The 22,121-nt window shown below is 38.0% G+C and overlaps 1 protein-coding gene across 1 annotated transcript in view; it reads left to right on the forward strand.

Moving 5' to 3' along the window:
- Window positions 1-867: 867 nt before the first annotated feature.
- Window positions 868-22,121, forward strand: part of LOC126484896 (dynein axonemal heavy chain 10) — a 1,141,797-nt gene continuing 1,120,543 nt past the window's right edge. The window contains exons 1-3 of the mRNA XM_050108495.1: window positions 868-950; window positions 1,679-1,873; window positions 17,606-17,773. Of these exons, the coding sequence (XP_049964452.1) occupies window positions 868-950; window positions 1,679-1,873; window positions 17,606-17,773 (446 nt within the window). The remainder of the gene's footprint in view (window positions 951-1,678; window positions 1,874-17,605; window positions 17,774-22,121) is intronic.

Here is a 22,121-nt window from a genome sequence, read left to right on the forward strand (position 1 = left end):
GAAACTCTCGAAAAAGAAATCCACAACATGTTATGCACTTAGAGTCCTTGTATCCGCTTGCAGTAATGGATGTTTGAGAACTGTATACTTTAGTTGTGTTCAGTCAGTAATCAATTATGGTATTGTTTTCTGGGGAAACAGTGCTCAGAATTTACAAACAGTATTTAAAACGCAAAAGAGAGCAGTAAGAATTGTAACGAAAAGCAGTAAGTTGGCCCACTGCAGAAAACTTTTCAAAATGTTAGAAATTCTAACTGTTCTGTGTGAATTTATATTTGAAACCATACTGTACATCAACAAAAATATAGAAAATTATAGCACAAATAGCAGTTTTCATAACTGTAGTACAAGAACAAGTCACTGTCTTCACCTAGACAGGAAGAATAAACATAAGACTCAAAATAGCTTTTTCTATGAAGGTGTAATACTGTATAATAAACTGCCACATAAAATAAAAGAAACAGATAACATATACCGTATGAGGAAAAATCTTAAATAGTTTTTGCAGGAACACTGGTTTTACATTATAAGTGAATGCTTTAGTACAAAATGATTGTAAATAACTTTGTTTCACAATATTTAACCGTATATAACGTTTTGATAAGGAGCAAAAATGATTGTAAATAACTTATATGTCACAATGTTTAACTACATGTAACAACAAACTGTATAACTGAATGAATATATACAAACTGACAACATCCATAAATTTTAAAATGTCCACAGATGGCTAAATAAATAAATAAAATAAATGAATAAAGACTCCGTGGACCACTAGGTGTGTGCTGGCTAGGTTACAAAACTCCATCCTGAGAACCACAAACTCATTGGATTACTGCCTTTCTGGATCTCTACTTTTTCGCTATGATGGGGAAAGATTTCCAGTTAGCTCTTAGTGACTTCCATGTTATCATGCACCTTAAAAAAGTAGCTTGGCTCCCAGTGCTATGGTGAAGAACTTTAAGATGTTGTCATTGGCTAGCTGCAATCTTAGGTTTCAAATTATTAGCCAGAGACAGTTTATCAATTCGTTAAAAAGATATGATAAATCCTTAGTCCTGATTTTTGTTATTTAGATGTAAGTAACACAGAGGTGTAGTTTTAATGACAATATTACGAAAAGGATCAATTGCTACTTATCATATAACAGAGATGTTGAGTCGCAGACAGGCACAGCAAAAAGACTACTAAACATTAAGCTTCAGCACAACAAAAAGACTACTAAACATTAAGCTTTTGACCAGAAGGCCTTCTTCTGAAATAGACAACATATGCACACACAATCAGGCAAACACAGTTCACACACATGTGACTGGCCAAAAGCTTATAATTTTAGTATCCTTTTTTTTGTGCCTGGTTGCAACTCAAAATATCTGCTGTTGGTGAGCAGCATGGTGAGTAGCAATCTATCCTTTTCATAATATTGTCATTATTCCATCGTGGGATTTCCAGAGGTGTGTTTTAAATTTTTAATAAATTTGATTGAATTATTTTAGTATTTTATTTATAGCCTAGTTGAATTTAGTTCCTGGATCATCCTTGTAATAATGATAGTGTCTTACCCAAAGGAAACCACAATAATCCATCTTTCATGCCATTCACTTACTATTCTTTTATAATTTTTTGTTCTTAATGACAGCTATAATTAGATTAATCTGCACGAAAAAAACCATTTCAGGTTGATGTTGTTACCACGATGGAAGAGGCAGACATGCATTGAGTGTCCACCTGTAAGAGATGCAGCTACGGGAAAAGAGTATTTGTATTCATTTTATGAAGATGTAACAAGGATACAAGTTGTTGTTGACTTGGTACTGTCAGTACAAGACACAGTAACAAGTGTCATCGCAGAGTTGGCACAATATCTTACTAGGTATTGACATAATTACTTTCTTGTTTTCATTGTGGTATATGTAAAATAGATTGAGCCATCTTATTTACTGATTATATGCAGAAACATACAAAATGTCTAAATTTTAGAACCAAAAGCTGTTCATCTGGTAAGACAACAGAAATGGTTACATGAGGCAATATGAATAATGAACTAGGTAACCATGTTACCCAAGGCCTTGAGTCAAAGGACAGGACAAAATTAAAATAAACAACAAAATAATAGTTATGGAAATTTGAGAAATTTAGTTTCACATTTAACAAGTTACAATACGGAAAAAGTGGACAGTGATGAGTAAATTAATATAAAATTAAAGGAAGACATGAAAAGAAAATAGTGTGGCAAGATTAATGTGAAATGTTTGAGAGGAGTCAAAAAACATAAATAAATTTATAACTGTGAAGAAGCGAAAAAAACAGCCACAGTGAAAGTATTCAAAACATTGGCTACCATGGTGGTGGTGGTGGTGGTGGTGGTGGGGGACTGAAAAGGGATAAACCAGAACATTGCTGGTGTACTGCAGAAATCAAACATGCTCATTAGAAAATATACCCTCATCGAAGCTCTGAGGTTCTAGCCCTGGAAAAAGTGATATAATTTTTTTAATTTTCTGTAACTGTGCTAAAAAATTAGTTCCATCCTTTACTACACACATCAACAAAAGTTTTGCATCACTCTGATATGCATTTATTTATTTGCATTTTCTTTGCACTGAGCCAGCACAATGATGGCTTTTACAAAAACTAAACAGGATAACATGACAAAAATTATATTTACAGAATGTGTTACATACTACAATAGTTGCATCTTATTTTATATTTTTATTACTTTGTCTGATATGCTACTGGTTGATATCACAAGTGCTGTCTTAGAATTCATTGAATGAATACAAACATTTTTCTGTTAGAAAAGATTATAAGTTTATTGTTGAAATCAGTCTCATTATATGTTCTGAGATAGTTTGGCAGTTTGTTAAACCAAATTAAACCATTGATGTATGGGCTCCTATCTGTCATTTTTAATTTTGTCCTTTTCTAAAAGTAGTTATATTTTGTTCTGGTGGTGTGCTCATGTACATCACTGCACTCAATAACTTCAGTTGGTTGACTCATAAAAACGTAAATAATTTAAATATCTATAAACAGTATGTTGTTAAGTGAGTAGCTTATAGTCAAAGATGGATATTTGTCATCTGTACCAAACTGAGATAAATGAAGTGTGGAGCTAATATATTTCCATGCTGTTTTAGGCATCATTAACTTTAATTCTGCAGAAGTGGTTGTGCAAAGAGCCCAATATCAATTTAATTAGATAAACAGGTTAAAATTGTTTTTGAAAATACAGATGTATGTCTTTTTAACCAAAATGTGCAGGTGTCCACTTTTGATATGAACATGCTTGCAGGTGTCAGTTTTCAATGCACAGGGATTCACTTCATAATCCTGTGAATCTTTTACAAGAGCATCAGTTGGGAAGTTGTGGGAGGTGAAAAAAATTAAGTTTTAAATTCTTATTATATTCTCGAAAAAGTAAAAAAAATAATCTGAGTGTTATGTACAAAATAAGATGAAGGCACTGTTGGCCAAAAGCTCATTCCACTCTTGAACCTTTCTTTTATTTCTGTCATTGCTTCTTCGATGTACAGATTGAACAGTAGCAGGGAAAGACTACATCCCTGTCTTACACCCTTTTTAATCTGAGCACTTCGTTCATGGTCGTCCACTCTTATTATTCCTTCTTGGCTCTTGTACATATTGTATATCACTTATCTCTCCCTAAAGTTTACCCCTATTTTCCTCGGCTTTTTCCAGGTTGACAAATCCTGTGAACATGTCTTGAGTTTTCATTAGTTTTTCTTCCACAATCAACTGTAACGTCAGAATTGCCTCTCTTGTGTCTTTACCTTTCCTAAAGCCAAACTGATTGTCATCTAGCACATCCTTGATTTTCTATTCCATTGTTCTGTACATTATTCTTGTCAGCAACTTGGATGTATGAGCTGTTAAGCTGATTGTGCGATAATTCTTGCACTTGTCAGCTCTTACAGTCTTCGGAACTGTGTGGATGATATTTTTCCGAAAGTCATACATTCTACACACCAGTGTGAATAGTTGCCACTTCTCCCAATGATTTCAGAAATTCTGGGGGGTTGTTATATATCCCTTCTGCCTCCAAAACTCTTTTAAATTCCGATTGTAGTTCTGGATCCACTATCTCTTCTAAATTGACTCCTGTTTCCTCTTCTGTCACATCACAAAAATCATCCCCCTCATAGAGGCTTTCAGTGTATTCTTTCCACCTATTGACTCTATCCTCTGCACTTAACAGTGGAATTCCTGTTGCACTCTTTATGTTACCGACCTTGCTTTTAATGTCACCAAAGGTTGTTTTGACTTTCCTGTTTGCTAAGTGTGTCCTTCTGACAATCATTTCTTTTTCAGTTTCTTCACATTTTTCATGTTGTCATTTTGTCTTAGCTTCCCTGTACTTCCTATTTATTTATTTCCTCAGCGACTTGTACTTCTGTATTCCTGAGTTTCTTGGAAAATTTTTGTATTTCCTCCTTTCATTGATCAAATGAAGTATGTCATCTGTTACCCATGGTTTCTTCACAACGACCTTCTTTGTACCTATGCTTTTCTTCCCAACTTCTGTCATGGCCCTTTTTAGAGGTATAAATTCCTCCTCAACTGTACTGCCTTATTGCTGTATCTATAGCCTTAGAGAACATCAAACACATCTCTTCATTCCTTAGTACTTCTGTATCCCACTTCTTTGCGTGTTGATTCTTCCTGACTAATCTCTCAAATTTCAGCCTACTCTTCATCGTTACTACATTGTGGTCTGATGCTATATCTGCTCCTGGGTATGCTTTATGATCCAGCATTTGATTTCAGAATCTCTGTTTATCCATGACGTAATCTAGCTGAAACCTTCCTGTATCACCCAGCCTTTTCCAAGTATACCTCTTTCTCTTGTGATTCTTGAACAGGGTATTCACTATTACTAGCTGAAACATGTTACAGAATCAATTAGTCTTTCTCCTCTCTCATTCCTTGTCCCAATCCCAGATTCTCATGTAACCTTTTCTTCTACTCCTTCTCCTACAACTGCATTTCAGTCTCCCATGACTATTAGATTTTCATCTCCCTTTATGTACTGTATTAGCCTTTCAATATCCTCATATACTTTCTCTCTCTTCATCTTCAGCTTGCGATGTCAGCATATATATCAGAACTATCATTGTCAGTGTTGATTTGCTATCGATTCTGATAAGAACAACCCAGTCACTAAACTGTTCGCAGTAACACACTCTCTGCCCTACCTTCCTATTCATAACAAAACCTACTCTCATTATATCATTTTCTGCTGCTGTTGATATTATTCTAAACTCATCTGATGAAAAATCCTTGTCTTCTTTCCATTTCACTTAGCTGACCCCTACTATATCTAGATTGAGCCTTTGCATTTGTGTGTTCAGATTTTCTAGTTTCCCTACCACATTCAAGCTTCTGACATTCCATTCCTTGATTCGTAGAACATTATCTTTTTGTTGATTATTCAGCCTTTTTCTCATGGTCACCTCCTCCTTGGCAGTCCCCTCGTGGAGATGCGAATGTGGGACTATTCCGGAACCTTTTGCCAGTGGAGAGATCATCACCACACTTTTCAGTTACAGGCCACATGTCCTGTGAGTACACATTACATGTTTTTAAGGCAGTGGTTTCCATTGCCTTCTGCATTCTCATGCTGTTGATCACTGCTGATTATTCCGCCTTGTGCTTTTAGGGGCAGTTTCCTACCCGTAGGAAAAGAGAGTGCCCTGAACCTCTGCCCGCTCCTCTGCCCTCTTTGACAAGGCCATTGGCAAAACAAGGGTGGCTTCTTGAAGGCATTACCTTCAAACAAATTTGGGATACAGTTATTTGCTCTTGCAGGCATCATTCTATGCCAACCTGTTCATGGGCCATCTAGAGTAGTCCTTCCGAAACATCCAGAATCAATAACTCCACACCTGGTTCAGATTCATTAATGACATCTTCATGATCTGGGTCAAGGGTGAGGACACCCTATTCACATTCCCCATTCACTTCACCTAGTCCTACTCAACCCAATAAGCTAGCCACCTTCCTTGTTGTTGACTTCCACATCAAAGAGAACTACATCAGGATTTCTGCCCATATCAAACCTACCAACCAGCAATACCTCCACTTTGACAGCTGTTACCCATTCCATACCAAGAAGTCCCTTCCATACTGCCTAGCTATCCATGGCTGGCACATCTATAGCGGTGAGTGGTCCCTGTCAAAATACACTGAGAGTCTCATTAAGGCCGTCACAGACCATAATTACCCTCCCAACCTTGTACAAAAGGAAATCTCCTGTGCTTTGTCTCTCCAGTCACCCACCACACCCAAAGGCCACCATATGGCCTCAGTTACCACCCAGGACTGGAGCAAATGAATCACATTCTCCTCTGGTAGTGCCCTGAATAAGGAATTTGCTACACACTATCCTTCCCACCCTTCGCACAGCCATATTCTGTCATGCACCGAACCTACACAATATCCTCATCCAGCCTATACTGCTCCTGTTTCAAACGACTAGCCTCCTGGCTGATATCCCTTTAACAGACCTAGATGGAAGACCTGTTCATACATCCCCCACTGCCACAAATTCCTGTCTGGTCACAAGCATCTCCTATCCCATCAAAGGCAGGGCTACCTGTGAAACCAATCAATGATCTACAAGCCAAGCTGCAACAACTGTGCTGCATACTATGTGGCCATGACAACTAACAAGCTGTCTGTCCGCCTGAATGGCCACTGACAAACTGTGGCCAAGAAACAAGTCAACCACCCTGCTGCTGAGCATGCTGCCAAACATGACATCCTTCAGTTCAGTGATTGCTTCACAGCATGTGTCATATAGATGCTTCCCACCAACACCAGATTTTCTGAAATGCACAATTGGGAAATCTCCCTACAGTACGTCGTACATTCCTGTAACCGTCATGGCCTCTACCTTTGTTAGTCTTTGTCCTTACCCTCTAGCCCATTCCCTGTTCCCATTCCAGCACTGCACAGTCTCCTATTCCATCAGCGGACCCACAGTCTTTTTATCTCACTCCTTTTCTGCTGACATCCCTTTCCTCCTTGCCCCCCACCCTCTGTCTGACCCTTGACTGCATCTGGCTGCTCTACCCTCTATCCATCTCTCCACCTCATCCCTGTATGTTCCCACAAGCAGCACTTCACCATCTTTCTCGGCTACCCTGCCATCCCTCCCCCTCTTTGCCCCAGCCCCCTCCTTACACCCACAACCCAGATGTCTATCCCATCATGTGCATCTGCTCGCAGTGTGGTCTCAGCAGCCAGAGACTGCTGTCTTGTGTGTGTGTGTGTGTGTGTGTGTGTGTGTGTGTGTGTGTGTGTGGGTGTGTGTGTGTGTGTGTGTGTGTGTGTGTGTGTGGGTTTTTTTCCATTTAAGTGAGTGTAAGTTTGTGTATGTTCTGTCTCTGATGAAGGCCTTGTTGGCTGAAAGCTAATTTTCTGACAGCCTTTTTGTTGTGCCTGTGTGCGACTCAACATCTCTGCTATGTGGTGAGTAGCAACTGTTGTTGTTGTGGTCTTCAGTCCTGAGACTGGTTTGATGCAACTCTCCATGCTACTCTATTCTGTGCAAGCTTCTTCATTTCCCAGTACCTACTGCAGCCTACATCCTTCTGAATTTGCTTAGTGTACTCATCTCTTGGTCTCCCTCTACGATTTTTACCCTCCACACTGCCCTCCAATTCTAAATTGGTGATCCCTTGATGCCTCAGAACATGCCCTACCAACCAATCCCTTCTTCCAGTCAAGTTGTGCCACAAACTCCTCTTCTCCCAAATTCTATTCAATACCTCCTCATTAGTTATGTGATCTACCCATCTAATCTTCAGCATTCTTCTGTGGCACCACATTTCAGAAGCTTCTATTCTCTTCTTGTCCAAACTATTTATCGCCCATGTTTCACTTAAATACATGGGTACACTCCATACAAATACTTTCAGAAATGACTTCCTGACACTTAAATCTATACTCGATGTTAACAAATTTCTCTTCTTCAGAAACGCTTTCCTTGCCATTGCCAGTCTACATTTTATATCCTCTCTACTTTGACCATCATCAGTTATTTTTCTCCCCAAATAGCAAAACTCCTTTACTACTTTAAGTGACTCATTTCCTAATCTAATTCCCTCAGCATCACCTGACTTAATTCGACTACATTCCATTATCCTCGTTTTGCTTTTGTTGATGTTCATCTTATACACTCCTTTCAAGACACTGTCCATTCTGTTCAACTGCTCTTCCAAGTCCTTTGCTGTTTCTGACAGAATTGCAATGTCATCGGCGAAACTCAAAGTTTTTATTTCTTCTCTATGAATTTTAATACCTACTCCAAACTTTTCTTTTGTTTCCTTTACTGCTTGCTCGATATACAGATTGAACAGCATCGGGGGGAGGCTACAACCCTGTCTCACTCCCTTCCCAACCACTGCTTCCCTTTCATGTCCCCGACTCTTATAACTGCCATCTGGTTTCTGTACAAATTGTAAATAGCCTTTTGCTCCCTGTATTTTACCCCTGCCACCTTGAGAATTATAATAGAGAGTATTCCAGTCAACATTGTTAAAAGCTTTCTCTAAGTCTACAAATGCTAGAAACGTAGGTTTGCCTTTCCTTAATCTTTCTTCTAAGATAAGTCATAGGGTCAGTATTGCCTCACATGTTCCAACATTTCTACGGAATCCAAACTGATCTTTCCCGAGGTCAGCTTCTACCAGTTTTTCCATTCGTCTATAAAGAATTTGCATTAGTATTTTGCAGCTGTGACTTATTAAACTTACAGTTCGGTAATTTTCACGTCTGTCAACAGCTGCTTTCTTTGGGATTGGAATTATTATATTCTTCTTGAAGTCTGAGGGAATTTCGCCTGTCTCATACATCTTGCTCACCAGATGGTAGAGTTTTGTCATGACTGGCTCTCCCAAGGCTGTCAGTAGTTCTAATGGAATGTTGTCTACTCCCAGGGCCTTGTTTCGACTTAGGTCTTTCAGTGCTCTGTCAAACTCTTCATGCAGTATCGTATGTCCCATTTCATCTTCATCTACATCCTCTTCCATTTCCATAATATTGTCCTCAAGAACATCACCCCTGTATAGACCCTCTATATACTCCTTCCACCTTTCTGCTTTCCCTTCTTTGCTTAGAACTGTGTTTCCATCTGAGCTCTTGATATTCATGCAAGTGGTTCTCTTTCCTCCAAAGGTATCTTCAATTTTCCTGCAGGCAGTATCTATCTTACCCCTTGTGAGATAAGCCTCTACATCCTCACATTTGTCCTCTAGCCATCCCTGCTTAGCCATTTTGCACTTCCTGTCGATATCATTTTTAGATGTTTGTATACCTTTTTGTCTGCTTCACTTAACTGCATTTTTGTATTTTCTCCTTTCATCAGTGAAATTCAGTATCTCTTCTGTTACCCATGAATTTCTTCAAGCCTCGTCTTTTTACCTACTTGATCCTCTGCTGCCTTCACTACCTCATCCCTCAAAGCTACCCATTCTTCTTCTACTGTATTTCTTTCCCCCATTCCTGTCAATTGTTCCCTAATGCTTTCTCTGGAACTCTGTACAACCTCTGGTTCTTTCAGTTCATCCAGGTACCACCTCCTCAAATTCCCACCGTTTTGCAGTTTCTTCAGTTTTAATCTACAGTTCATAACCAATAGATTGTGGTCAGAGTCCACACCTGCCCCTGGAAATGTTTTACAATTTAAAACCTGGTTCCTAAATCTTTGTCATACCATTATATAATGTATCTGAAACCCTTTAGTATCTCCAAGGGTCTTCCATGTATACAACCTTCTTTCATGATTTTTGAACCAAGTGTTAGCTATGATTAAATTATGGAGTAGCAACTATCCTTTGTAATTATAAGATTGTATTCACAGCACTGAATTTGGAAATGTGTTTGCTTTGTTGGTTCAAATGTTACATTAATATTTAATTTCTTGTGTTTTGTGTGTATTTTTGAATAGTGAATCTCTCACCCCTTCTCATACAGTCCTTAAGCCAATAATCCAACTACCAACCCTGGTTTTTGTCAGCAGAATAGCAGAGGCAATCAGTAATGATTAAGAATTTGCCCATCTCTCAGTCAGTAATGTGGCCTTCATTACTATTTCTTAAGGCCCTGCATCTCAGAAATTATTAGCTTAAGGCCAGTTACATTATTTCTGACATTATAATTCTTTCCAACAATTGATAATTACCTGCAATACATGAAAAAATGGAGCAGTGTAGATCACAAACTAGTACTGCCTTTTTCTCTCTATGTCTCTTATACACTTTTCTTCTGTAGCTAGTGAAACATATTGTTCGATTTCACTCACTTAGCTGTTAATTATCAGGATGAATCTGGTGAAAATGCTTCAAAACCTGAAATACAGGTTAGCATGTTTATTATACGGTACAGGCAGTTTCCATGTCTGATTCTGGAGTTCATGTGTTCATGTATAGTCTTACCATGGGTCCACATTACTTAATTCAGCAAATGTTTGACTTTGATATCAAGCTATTATGTATTTGTCGACTTCTGAAGTGAACAGTGAACTTCAGTGTGAAATTTATCATACTCGCATATATTTCTGAAACAAATGGACTTCTCCAATGGACTGAGTGGGAAATTCCTACTACTGATAACTAATTTGGTGGGGAGGACAGATGTCTGGGTTGGATAGGTTGGATATTAGGCTACTCAAGTATTTGTGATGCACAAATAGTTCACAACATGATTCTCTTTTGCGTTCCTCATTTGTAAGCCTCATTGCTCATTTCTGCAACAGCAATATTCTTTTTAAGTGAATGTCAGCTGCACAGCTCCATAATTCAATGTGGTAGTTAAAAAATGTGTCAATTGTTCCTTAGTAAACTATTTCTAATGTTTGACTAGGAGCTATTTTGATCAGCTAACTAAGGAGATAGTTTTACACTTACAAAATTACTGTGGTTTGTCCACTGTGTATTTTCATCCACATACACACCTAGGAATTTACAACCACCCATTTCTGTAGCCAAGGTATTACTTACATTGAACAATGGAAAATCCAGGATGGAATGTTACAATACCAGAGAAGGAAAGTTTCTACTCACCTTATAGCAGAGATGCTGAGCCATGATAGGCACAACAAAAGGATTCACACAATTATAGCTTTCAGCCATTAAAGTCTTTGTCAGCAGTAGATACACATAAACACACACACTCACGCAAACGCAACTTGCACACATGTCTGCAGCCTCAGAGAGCTGAGCAGTGTGGTTCAGCTCTCTGAGACTGCAGACATGTGTGCAAATTGCGTTTGCGTGAGTGTATGTTTGCGTGTGTTTATGTGTGTCTACTGCTGACAAAGGCCTTAATGGCTGAAAGCTATAATTGTGTGAATCCTTTCGTGTGCCTATCGTGACTCAGCATCTCCGCTACATGGTGAGTAACATCTTTCCTTCTCTGTTATTATTACTTTCATTGGTGTGATGAGAACTGCCAGTTTTAAATAACAGTAACTGAGATTTGCTGACATTCGTCTTGAGGAGACCCTTATCATTGAAGTATTTTTTGTTAATTCTTTTACAGCACTAGTAGCAAAAGATTCTAGTTCTTTGTATTCTTTGCCATACAATAAGAGTGAAGTGTCATCTGCGTAGCTTATAATATGAGAGTTAAAAGGTTGTACACTGTGAATAGTGGCAGGGGAGGGGAGATAAAATATGTAATATATATATTCTAAAACTGAATAAAAATTTTCTGCTTAAATAATTAAAAGGAAGATTTCAAAGAATGATTGAAAAAAGTTGGAAGGTTTGCATATCCTGAGTGAAATTTAACTGGCACTAATATAAACAGACCTTCAATATTCAGGACATTTGTTCAAATTTACTTCTTTTCTTATTACCACTATTGTGTATAGAGCTCCATGTGACAATACTGGTTCTGGATCACCCCTCTTCCGCTCACGAAAATTATTCTTGTCTGCTTTGATCCTTTAGATGCAGGATTCTCGGCGCGTCGGGGAGAGATGAACAGATGGGAATCATTGCTGTGAATGAATGAATAAACTTTGCGATCTTGATAACTTTCTTTAATACTTTGTACTGCACAATTAGAATACACACTTCTGAACAATAACAATGTGGCAGAACTTGTCACATGTCTACCCACTACCACTTATAGAGACAGACAGACAAATCTAAAGCAATTAAACAATTGAAGAGCATCTCTCTACCTCCTTTGTTACTGTAGCATGGTTATCTATGGTACAAAATTATTATGAAGAAAAGAATGAAGGAGAAAAGAAAGAAATAATAATAATAATAATAATGTGTTACATCATAACTGTCATTAATATACGTGAGGAAAGGAAATGGACCAAGGATTGAGCCCTGAGGTACACCTTGTCCTGCTGTTTCGCTGGTGGGTTGAAAGTTTACAAATTTATTTCATCTAATCTGTTTGTCAGTTTAGTGCATCGGTTAGATTTCAACAGGTATGTTATTGATACATGAATGGATCGCCCCTATAATATGACTTCAGTTGTTTTAGAAGTAACCTATAGTTTACTGTATCAAATACTTTCGTCAGGTCAAAATATATACCTGCAATTTGTATCCTTTGGTCCAGCAGGCAGCACACTTCATGGTAGAACTGTGTTACTATTGGGGTCATTCTTAGCACATTTCTAAAGCCATGCTGGTGCTCTATAAGCAGTTAATGTTTTGTGAAAATGGCAATAAGCTGGGGTAGGATAATACTTCTGAATATATTACTGAAGTTAGTAATGAATGATATTGGTCTACAGTTAGAGGCATCTTCCTTACTTCCCTTTTTATATACTGGTTTCAGGACACTAAATTTTAGAACAGTTGGATACAAGTTTTCTCTAATGCTGCAATTAGTCAGCTAATTAAGAGGTTTTGAGATTTCTTTGAAGTACCGCACAGTATTTGCATTGGATATTCCAGCCCCTCCAAATGATTTTTTTTCTTTACCTCCAGAAATTCCTGTACTGGGATCAGATGGACCTAAAGACAATAAAAAAATATTTAAGATTTTAAATGCTGATGTTCAGGAGACCTGGTACTTGCAACATCATACAATGTATAATGCGTATGTAGTAAAGGTGAGCAGCATATGAATTTCTGGTCAATCTTTACCATTATTTTGGGGGCTGGCCTAACTGCTGGGAAGGATTTGAAGGAATTCAGCTGAAGTTTAACGTTCCACATATGAAGTTTTTGAGACATACAGTCACAAGGTAGTTTATTTTTTGGGGCATTCAGCCTACAGAATTTTGGAACGATGTTGTGGTATTCAATATTACTTCCTTAAGCATAACCATTTAAAAAATAACTCTGCAACTGTTCAGTCCATATTCTACAATGCTTTAAAAACCCGTTAGTGAAAGCAGAACTTCATTTCATAATTTAATTTGCAGAACTATTCATTAAGTTAACACAATGTTTTGAAAGCCCAACACCTTTGATTCACAAGTTGCAAACAGAAATAAAAAAAGCACCAGTTTGCTTTTGTTCTACAATATTATTTTTCTTGCTAACCGGTTTTCGGCTTACAAGGCCATCTTCAGACATTTAATGTCTGAAGATGGCCTCGTAAGCCAAAAACTCGTTAGCAATAAAAATAATATTGCAGAACAAAAGCAAACTGGTGCTTTTCATTTATTATTATAATGTTGTTCTACCAAGAACCGACAGAAGAGTCTGTTAATATGAGAAATAAAAAACATTATTCAAATCTTTTTGGCTTGTGTATTGAAGGTTTCTGCTATTGAGAGAAATTAAGAGTATATCTGAAGTTCTTCATAATCAATTCTTTACATTGGATAATCTACTTCCTCTTGGACAACTAGCTGGTAGTGAGCAAGTAACTTAAGAGCTCAGTAAACTGGAAGAATGTGACAAGTTATGGATTCTAAAGGGTGCCCAAAAACATTTTGTCACAACTTGCAAATATGAATGAAAGACATGCTTATCAAGTGCACCACTGAAAAGCCTTAGGCTTTTGGATGTGAAAGAAAGAATAATGAGCAGAATCTACAATGACATTTTAAAGGTTGCAAAAATGACACTGTTTGATACCTGGCAATATTACATATTAGATGAGATGAGTGGCAGGTTCTACAATTTGAAAAAGATACCCAGCTTTAGGTAACAAAAATACTGACAGTTGCTGGCAGCAGCACATCTTAAAAAGAAGCTAATCATCCAAAGATTTAAAGTATCCAGATTTTTGAAAAAGTTTTAAGGCTCTTCTTACTTTGTCTTGTGCAAATGTAGACATAGAGAAAAAAAATTCCATTTCAAAACACACATTAGGAGAAGACAAAACAGTGATGCCTTGGGACAATACCCCCATTTCTTTCTGTGCCCATTGACTCCAAGCTGATTAGGTATAGATGGTAATTACATGCAAATTATACTGCTTATAAGCTTTCTCAAGCTTTTGCTAAACTGAAGAAAGCACTTTAAAAAAACCAACAATTTAAAGGAAGCTAATGTGCCCCAGAGGGTGATTGAGGGTGCACAAACCATGAAAGCAGAAAAAGGAGTGGAAGAAAAGAAAGTGGAAACCATTCAGACAAGTCTTGAGAAAAGAAAACATTGTATGGTTACTTCATTTTTTTCTAAGATTCCTGAGAAACAGTAATCCAAAAATATTTTGTTGATCCCCCCCCACACACACACACATATATATTCCAGGACAACTCAGATGCACATGACTACTGTTTCTGGCCAGTGATACAAAACCCTTACTTACCTCGGGGATATCAGGAAAATAATTAATTCTCTTAAAGGGCAAAGTTCTTGTGGAGTTTAGAACATTGCAAGCAAAATAATAAAAGTGTGTTCTTCTCTTATACCTACTGTAATCAGCCCCAATATTGTGCTTTATTTTTACAAGATATCTTTGCAGACAGTCTGAAGTATGCTGTTGTTAGACTACTAATTAAGAAAGGTAGTAGGATAGATAACTCTTGTCCTATTTTACTATTAACCTTATTTTCTAAAGTATGGAAGAAGATTGGTTAAGCGTATCTGCAAATATAAGATTCTGGGTTTGTTACAGTTTCAGTTCCAGAAGGGCTCTCCGCCACTGAACATGCCATATATCATTTCACTAAGAATATATTAAAGTATATGAATAGCAATATTTCACCTCCTAGATTTTTTGTGATTTATTTAAGGCATTTGAGTGTGCAAATCACAACATTATTTTGGAGCTTATTGTGTTTGAGGTACTATGACTATGTGTTTCATGTAATGTTTAACTGATAATAAGTAAAGAGTAATGTTAGACAGTATGCAACCCTGATGATGTATCTTCTTATTACTCGTGTTCCACATGTTTCAGTTCTGGGACCACTGTTGTTTTCGTTATATTTAAATGACCTCCTGTCTTACACTTCTAAAGTGCAAAATAGTGCTCTTCACTGATGATGCAAGCATCAAATCATGTCCAACAGTCCTAAACAATGGAAGGTGCAATTAATGAAATATTAAAAAGTATTGTTGCTGTTATTGATGTTTGTGCACTACTGAACCATGTGATGTACTACAAGGAGCATTTTTTAGCATGTTATTTAAACTTTTATTTGTGTCATAACACTTTCATTCTCTCAGAACGAGCTCTTTTCTGGTTATCAGATTAAGTTGTTCTGGTCTTCTCAAGTTTTCCTTCCTTGCTAACTGTCCAGTTATTAATTTTCTACATATCAAGTTGTGTTATTCCCATGTCCTTTGGGTCTTCTTTTACAATGCCATTCCATTTTATTGTTTCAATTTTTATTTTACTGGAAGTTCCATAGAATTTCACAGTTTGTCTAGTTGATCTGGTTGGTTCCATTCTTTTAATACGCCCATACAATTTTAACCCATGTTTTTTCATATCAAAGGTATTACTGATTGGTTCTTTATCACTTTACCTTGGAAAAATTGTGGTTCATTCAGTTTTGTTCAAATCAGGATATATCATCAAAGTAATACAGAATGGGGAAAAGACGTAAGTATGTGCCATATCCAGAAAGTAAGTTTCCCGATGTTGTTTCTTTTAAATTAGATGTATTTAGCCAGCAAAATTGCACAAATGCAATAGATCTATGAAATGACAATCAAATGATGGCCAGACAGGTCCCGCCTGGTGCTAGTACTGTGGCAGCAGTGCCCCAAAATTGCATCTCTTATTCGTTCTCCTCCTGCATGTGAGGTGCAGCCAGTGATAAGGTTCCTTAATGCACAAAACATAGTGCCTGTTGAAATTCATTGTCACCTCTGTCAGGTCGGTGGTCAGAATGTCATGAACAAACAGATGGTGCATCACTCGTGTAGGCTTTTTTTTAAGGTTGCCAAAGTGTGCACGATGAAGAGCATAGTGAGCAACCACCCCTCATCAATGACCACCTGGTTGAGATGGTGCAGCAGTGCATCCTGGGGAACCATCACTTCACGATTATGGAGCTCAGCAGCCATTTTCTGTAGACATCATGATTCCCTGTTGCATGAAATTGTCACTAAGCACCTGCTGTTCAAGAAATTATGTACCAGGTGATTGCCAAAAAACCTGACACTCAAGCAAAAAATGAAACACTATGGAGCAGCACTGACATTTCTGCAGAGATATCATGATGAAAGTGATAATTCCTTGACAGAACCATCATGGGCAATGAGACGTGGATTTCTCACTTGACCCTGGAAAGCAAGCAGCAGTCAATATACTGGCATCACAGTGGATCTCTTGTCAAGACAAAATTCAGACAGACTGTGTTGGTGCAAAAAGTGATGTGCACAGTGTACTGGGATAGTAAGGGATTCTTTCCATTGACTTCCTGCCCAGAGGTGAAACAGTGAACACTGATCATTACTGTGAAGCAATGCGGAAACTGTGATGTATCATTCAGAACAAGAGGTGTGGAATGCTTACTGCAAGTCTTGTGCTACTCCATGGCAGTGGTCATACCCATACAGCTCAGTACACAGCAGATGTTTTTGCAGAAGTTTTGCTGGGAGCTGCTTGGTAATCCAACATACAGTCCTGATCTTGCTCCCAGTGATTTCTGTCTTTTCATGCACCTCAAGAAATTTCTGTCCTCCAGCCAGTGTTTTGACAACAATGAAGAGCTGAAGATGACTGTCACACACTGGTTCCTTTCACAGGTGGCAGATTTCTATGACACAGAAATACAAAAGTTGATCCCACGATATCACAAGTGACTCAATACTTTTGGTGACGATGTTGAAAATAGCTCAAACATTCCTATGGCTGTTGCCAGTAAAGTTTTCCATGTAACTATGTTGTATTTGTTTTAAAAAATATGGAAATTTACTTTCTTGGTTAACCTAGTAAAACTGATCAAAACTTGACTTGGAAATCACTGGTTATAGAGCTTCTGTTTGCTGTTAATAGTGTTTCCATTTGATTGTACAGCATTGTCACTGGTTGTCAGAAAGTATTCAGCTTTGATGTGTTTTGTTTATTTTTCATACATGGAGTGTATGAAATTATTTACTTGTACTTATGATGATGTGACATGTTAATGTGTTCTATGATTTAATAATTATTCTCATGGAAATGGAATTTAATTGCTGCAATGATTTTTTTAAAGGTGGCGAAAATTCAGAAAACTTTGGATGTTTGATAAGACTCTAACAAATGAAAGGTTTGCTGCCAACAACCCTACATTACTTGCTTATGATGAAAAATTTGGATATTATACTCGTGTCATAAATGAAATTCAAGATATTCAGCCATATGTAGATATTAAAAGTATGAGGTAAGTTTAGAGCACATTCTTCTCCATATAATGAAAATGGTAGGTAACACATGCTCAGTAGTAAGCCATAGCTGAATAGCTCATTCACTTATTAAAACATTGATACCACATTTAAAATTTGTGACAGCTTTTGTTATGCAATGCAGAGTATGATAATCATTCTTAGATGAGTTAAGAGAGGTGGAGTTTATGATCTCCAGAAGGCGGTGTAGAGTTTTACATTGATGTTCTAGTTTGTTAATACTTTGTTTCCAACTAACAGAGATAGATTACATTAGTGAACTGCATAACATGTTGTGTAGGAGATTATTAGTTCTCATAATGTAAACCAAAGCTTAAAAATATGAATGGTAACCAAAAAGTTTTTCAGTGTGGTATGGCTTAATTCAAAGGAAACCAAACTACATCAAAGAAGAAAGTAATCAGCAGCCCTTTCAACACTCCACGATGTCTTTGGAATCAAAATTGAATTAATGTTCTGAGATTATATCTGAGATTATACTGATCAGTCAGAACATTACGACCACTGACCTGTCGTTGATAGAAACCCATCCAGGGAATAGCAGTGTCACCTGGTGAGGAATGACTGCTCATCAGACACACATACAGTGCACATAGTATCAATGAGTATGCTCTCCATGTGAAGAACAGGGAATGTGTATGATCTATCTAAGTTTGACCAAGGGCAGAATGTGATGCCCAAGAGGCTCGGCACAAGCATTTCAGAAGCTGCACAACTTGTCAGTTGTTGGAGGACCTGTGGTGACTGTCTTCAACACATGGCGAAATAAAGGTGAAACCACATCCAGACATCATGGGGTTGGGTGGCAACCGCTCAATACAGATGCCGGACGTTGTAGGCTTGGCAGACTGTCAAAACAGGACAGGCAGCAAACTATGGTGGAACTAACATTTGACTTTATTGCTGAGCAGAGTACAAGTGTGCCTGAATATACAATGTACTGAGCACTCCTAATGATGGGCCTCCACAACTGATGACCCAATCATGTGCCAATGTTAACAACATGCCATCGGAAACTACGACTGAAATGGGCACGTGTGTCAGCATTGGATCTTGGCATAGTGGTAGAGTGTTGCATGGTCTGATGAATGCTAATACCTCCTTCATCATGCTGATGGGAGAGCGTGAATCAGTCATCTTCCAGGGGGACAGCTGCTTGAAATCTATACTGTTGGATGGAGGCAAGTTGGTGGTGCCTTCAATATGCTTTGGGGTACATTCACAAGGGTATCCATGTATCCAGTGGAGCTCATGCAAGGCATGAGGACAGCCAAGGAGTATCGTACATTGGTTAAAGGTCGTGTACACCCCTTTGTGACAGTCATGTGTCCTGATGGCAGTGGCAGTTTTAAACAAGATGATGTGCCATGTCACAAGGCCAGGAGTATGATGGGGTTGTTTGAAGAACACAACTCGTGGGGATCTGAATCCGTTTGAACCTATCTGGGATGTGCTCAGAGCTCATCATCCCCCTTCCCCGGAATTTATGGAAATTAGGTGACCTGTTTGTGCAGATATGGTGCCAACTACATCCATCAACCTACCAAGGCCTCATTGCTTCCATGCCATGACGCATCACCACTGTTACCGAAGCCAAAGGCAGACATACCAGCTATTATGTAAGTGGTCATAATGTTCTAGTTGATTGGTGTATACCGTATATGAAAAGTGAAAATTGTGTGCTCTTTTGGAGATCATATACAGAGTTATGAAGTAATGAGAGGAAGTTAGTTGCACGTTACGGCTTTCATTTTCCTCCAACTGCTTCTGTTAATGCTCAAGGTCTATAATCTATTAGGTGAAGTCAGTGGTTTGAGTGAGTTGGTAACATAAGTGTGTAATATACTTCTCTAGAATAAAAAGTCTTAAAATACTCATACATAAGGTTGAATTATTGCAACTACTGAGTCTATGTGCATTTCCAATGAAAAATAAGTATATACTTCAAGTCCTAATTGAACCCACAGTTTTAACTTCTCTTGAATGGCCAACACAGTGTGTACTTAATGAGCAGTATAGCTCAATATTTGTAACAACACTACTGATTCTGTGGAGAACCCCTAACTCCTTGTAATAAATGACTAGTTGAAGCTTTGAGTTGATCCATGAGGCATGCATGAAGAGCAAAATTTGTAGTGTACTGGCCACAAAAAGTACTTTTTTGGGCACACAGTTTTAACTTCCAATGTGTGTTGCATAGAAGTACAATTACATTCATGGGATTGTTTATTGTGACATATAATCATGAGTTTTCCGTCACTTGAAATGTCATTGCCCATGATCATTTTTATGACCATGTCCTCATACTAGAACATTGCATCTATGTTTATTCTCCAACACTCGCCTTACAACTAGTGCAGAAACGTGGCCAGCAGCCTCCTCACTCACCATTGTGAGGACAATCACTCACTGAATGTGAGGTAATAGACAAGTTTCCAAGGAAATATGGAGACACTACACCTTGATCACAACATAGCAGTACTAATGGGCCCAGTAAGTGTTGGAAATCATTTTAAATTAGAATTTCTCTTAACTGTCAATTTTCCATGTTTACTCTAGAGATACTGCATTCTGAATAACTCAGATCTACCAGGTGTTACCATAGTGACCGAGTATACTATGTATAATGAAAATTAAAGTGATAATCAAATATTAATGTAATTGAAGGTCACTGATATAGCTGTGGAGCTATAAATTTGTGTTCATGAATGTTGTTGTTCTTGTTGTTGAGGTCTTCAGTCCTGAGACTGGTTTGATGCAGCTCTCCATGCTACTCTATCCTGTGCAAGCTGCTTCATCTCCCAGTACTTACTGCAACCCACATCCTTCTGAATCTGCTTAGTGTACTCATCTCTTGGTCTCCCGCTATGGTTTTTACCCTCCACGCTGTTCTCCAATGCTAAATTTGTGATCCCTTGATGCCTCAGAACATGTCCTACCAACCGGTCCCTTCCTCTTGTCAAGTTGTACCACAAACTCCTCTTCTCCCCAATTCTATTCAGTACCTCCTCATTAGTTATGTGATCTACCCATCTAATCTTCAGCATTCTTCTGTAGCACCACATTTTGAAATCTTCTATTCTCTTCTTGTCCGAACTATTTATCATCCATGTTTCAATCCCATAAATGGCTACACTCCATACAAATACTTTCAGAAATGACTTCCTGACACTTAAATCTATACTCGATGTTAACAAATTTCTCTTCTTCAGAAACACTTTCCTTGCCATTGCCAGTCTACATTTTATATCCTATCTACTTCAACCATCATCAGTTATTTTTCTTCCCAAATAGCAAAACTCCTTTACTACTTTAAGTGTCTTATTTCCTAATCTAATTCCCTCAGCATCACCCGACGTAATTCGACTACATTCCATTATCCTCGTTAATGAATAGTGGATGAAATAGTGGTTGCATTCAGTCTGGAGCTAAAATTGTACTGACAATGAACATATTTTGGACAGAGCATTTGAAAAGATTGACAATGAGGAATGTGAGAGGTGACTACAATTGTCAATTTTGTTTATAATTAACAAGAAATTTCAACCAGCTACACTGTGGTCTCTCATGAATAATTTGAGCAAATGAAGTAATAGGACCTGAAATTGCACAGACCAGAAAGAGAAAAAAAGAGAAAAAGAAATGCAAAGCATAGTGGTAAGGGAAGCACATCTTACCGTGGACACTGCAGTTCACAGACTACGTGCAGTTGAAAATGATTGGATGACATTCACATGACCATGAACAGTGCTCATATGGCTGTGACATTTGGTGACACAGCAGTGGTATTTTTGGCCAAGCTATGCAAAGTTTATTCATGCTTTCCCTTGCAGACTACACCTTCATGAACCACATTCCTGCATTATCTTGTACTTTTTCTCCTGCAATGTTCTGTTGTGACAAATCTTGTAACACATGCATTTTACATTCTACTTTCATTGAAAATAAAGTACCTGGAAGGCAGTTTCAGTAAGATTTCCCATACATAAGAACCAAATCACTACTCTTTCATTTTGTGCAATTTAATTGATTATTGATGGATATGTAGGGATTTGACACTCTTCCGTGTCAGAATGCCACAGTTTGCAAAGCTTCCACACCACAGCACAGTAAGTGATGTAATTTTGGCAGTCCCACCTAGAGGGCATGATGTGTACTATGTGTTGAAGGTGTGTGTCGTCCATGTTCTCATAATACATTCAAAAATTAGAAAATAATGCTTTACAGAATTTTGATAGGCCATGTGAAGGTGGAAAGAGGGATAATAGCATGTTACCCCATAGAGGAAGGAAGGAAGGAAAATCTTTGATCAGGGATATTGAGACT

The sequence above is a fragment of the Schistocerca serialis genome, chromosome 6 (assembly GCF_023864345.2).
Source record: "Schistocerca serialis cubense isolate TAMUIC-IGC-003099 chromosome 6, iqSchSeri2.2, whole genome shotgun sequence".
Lineage (NCBI taxonomy): Eukaryota > Metazoa > Arthropoda > Insecta > Orthoptera > Acrididae > Schistocerca > Schistocerca serialis.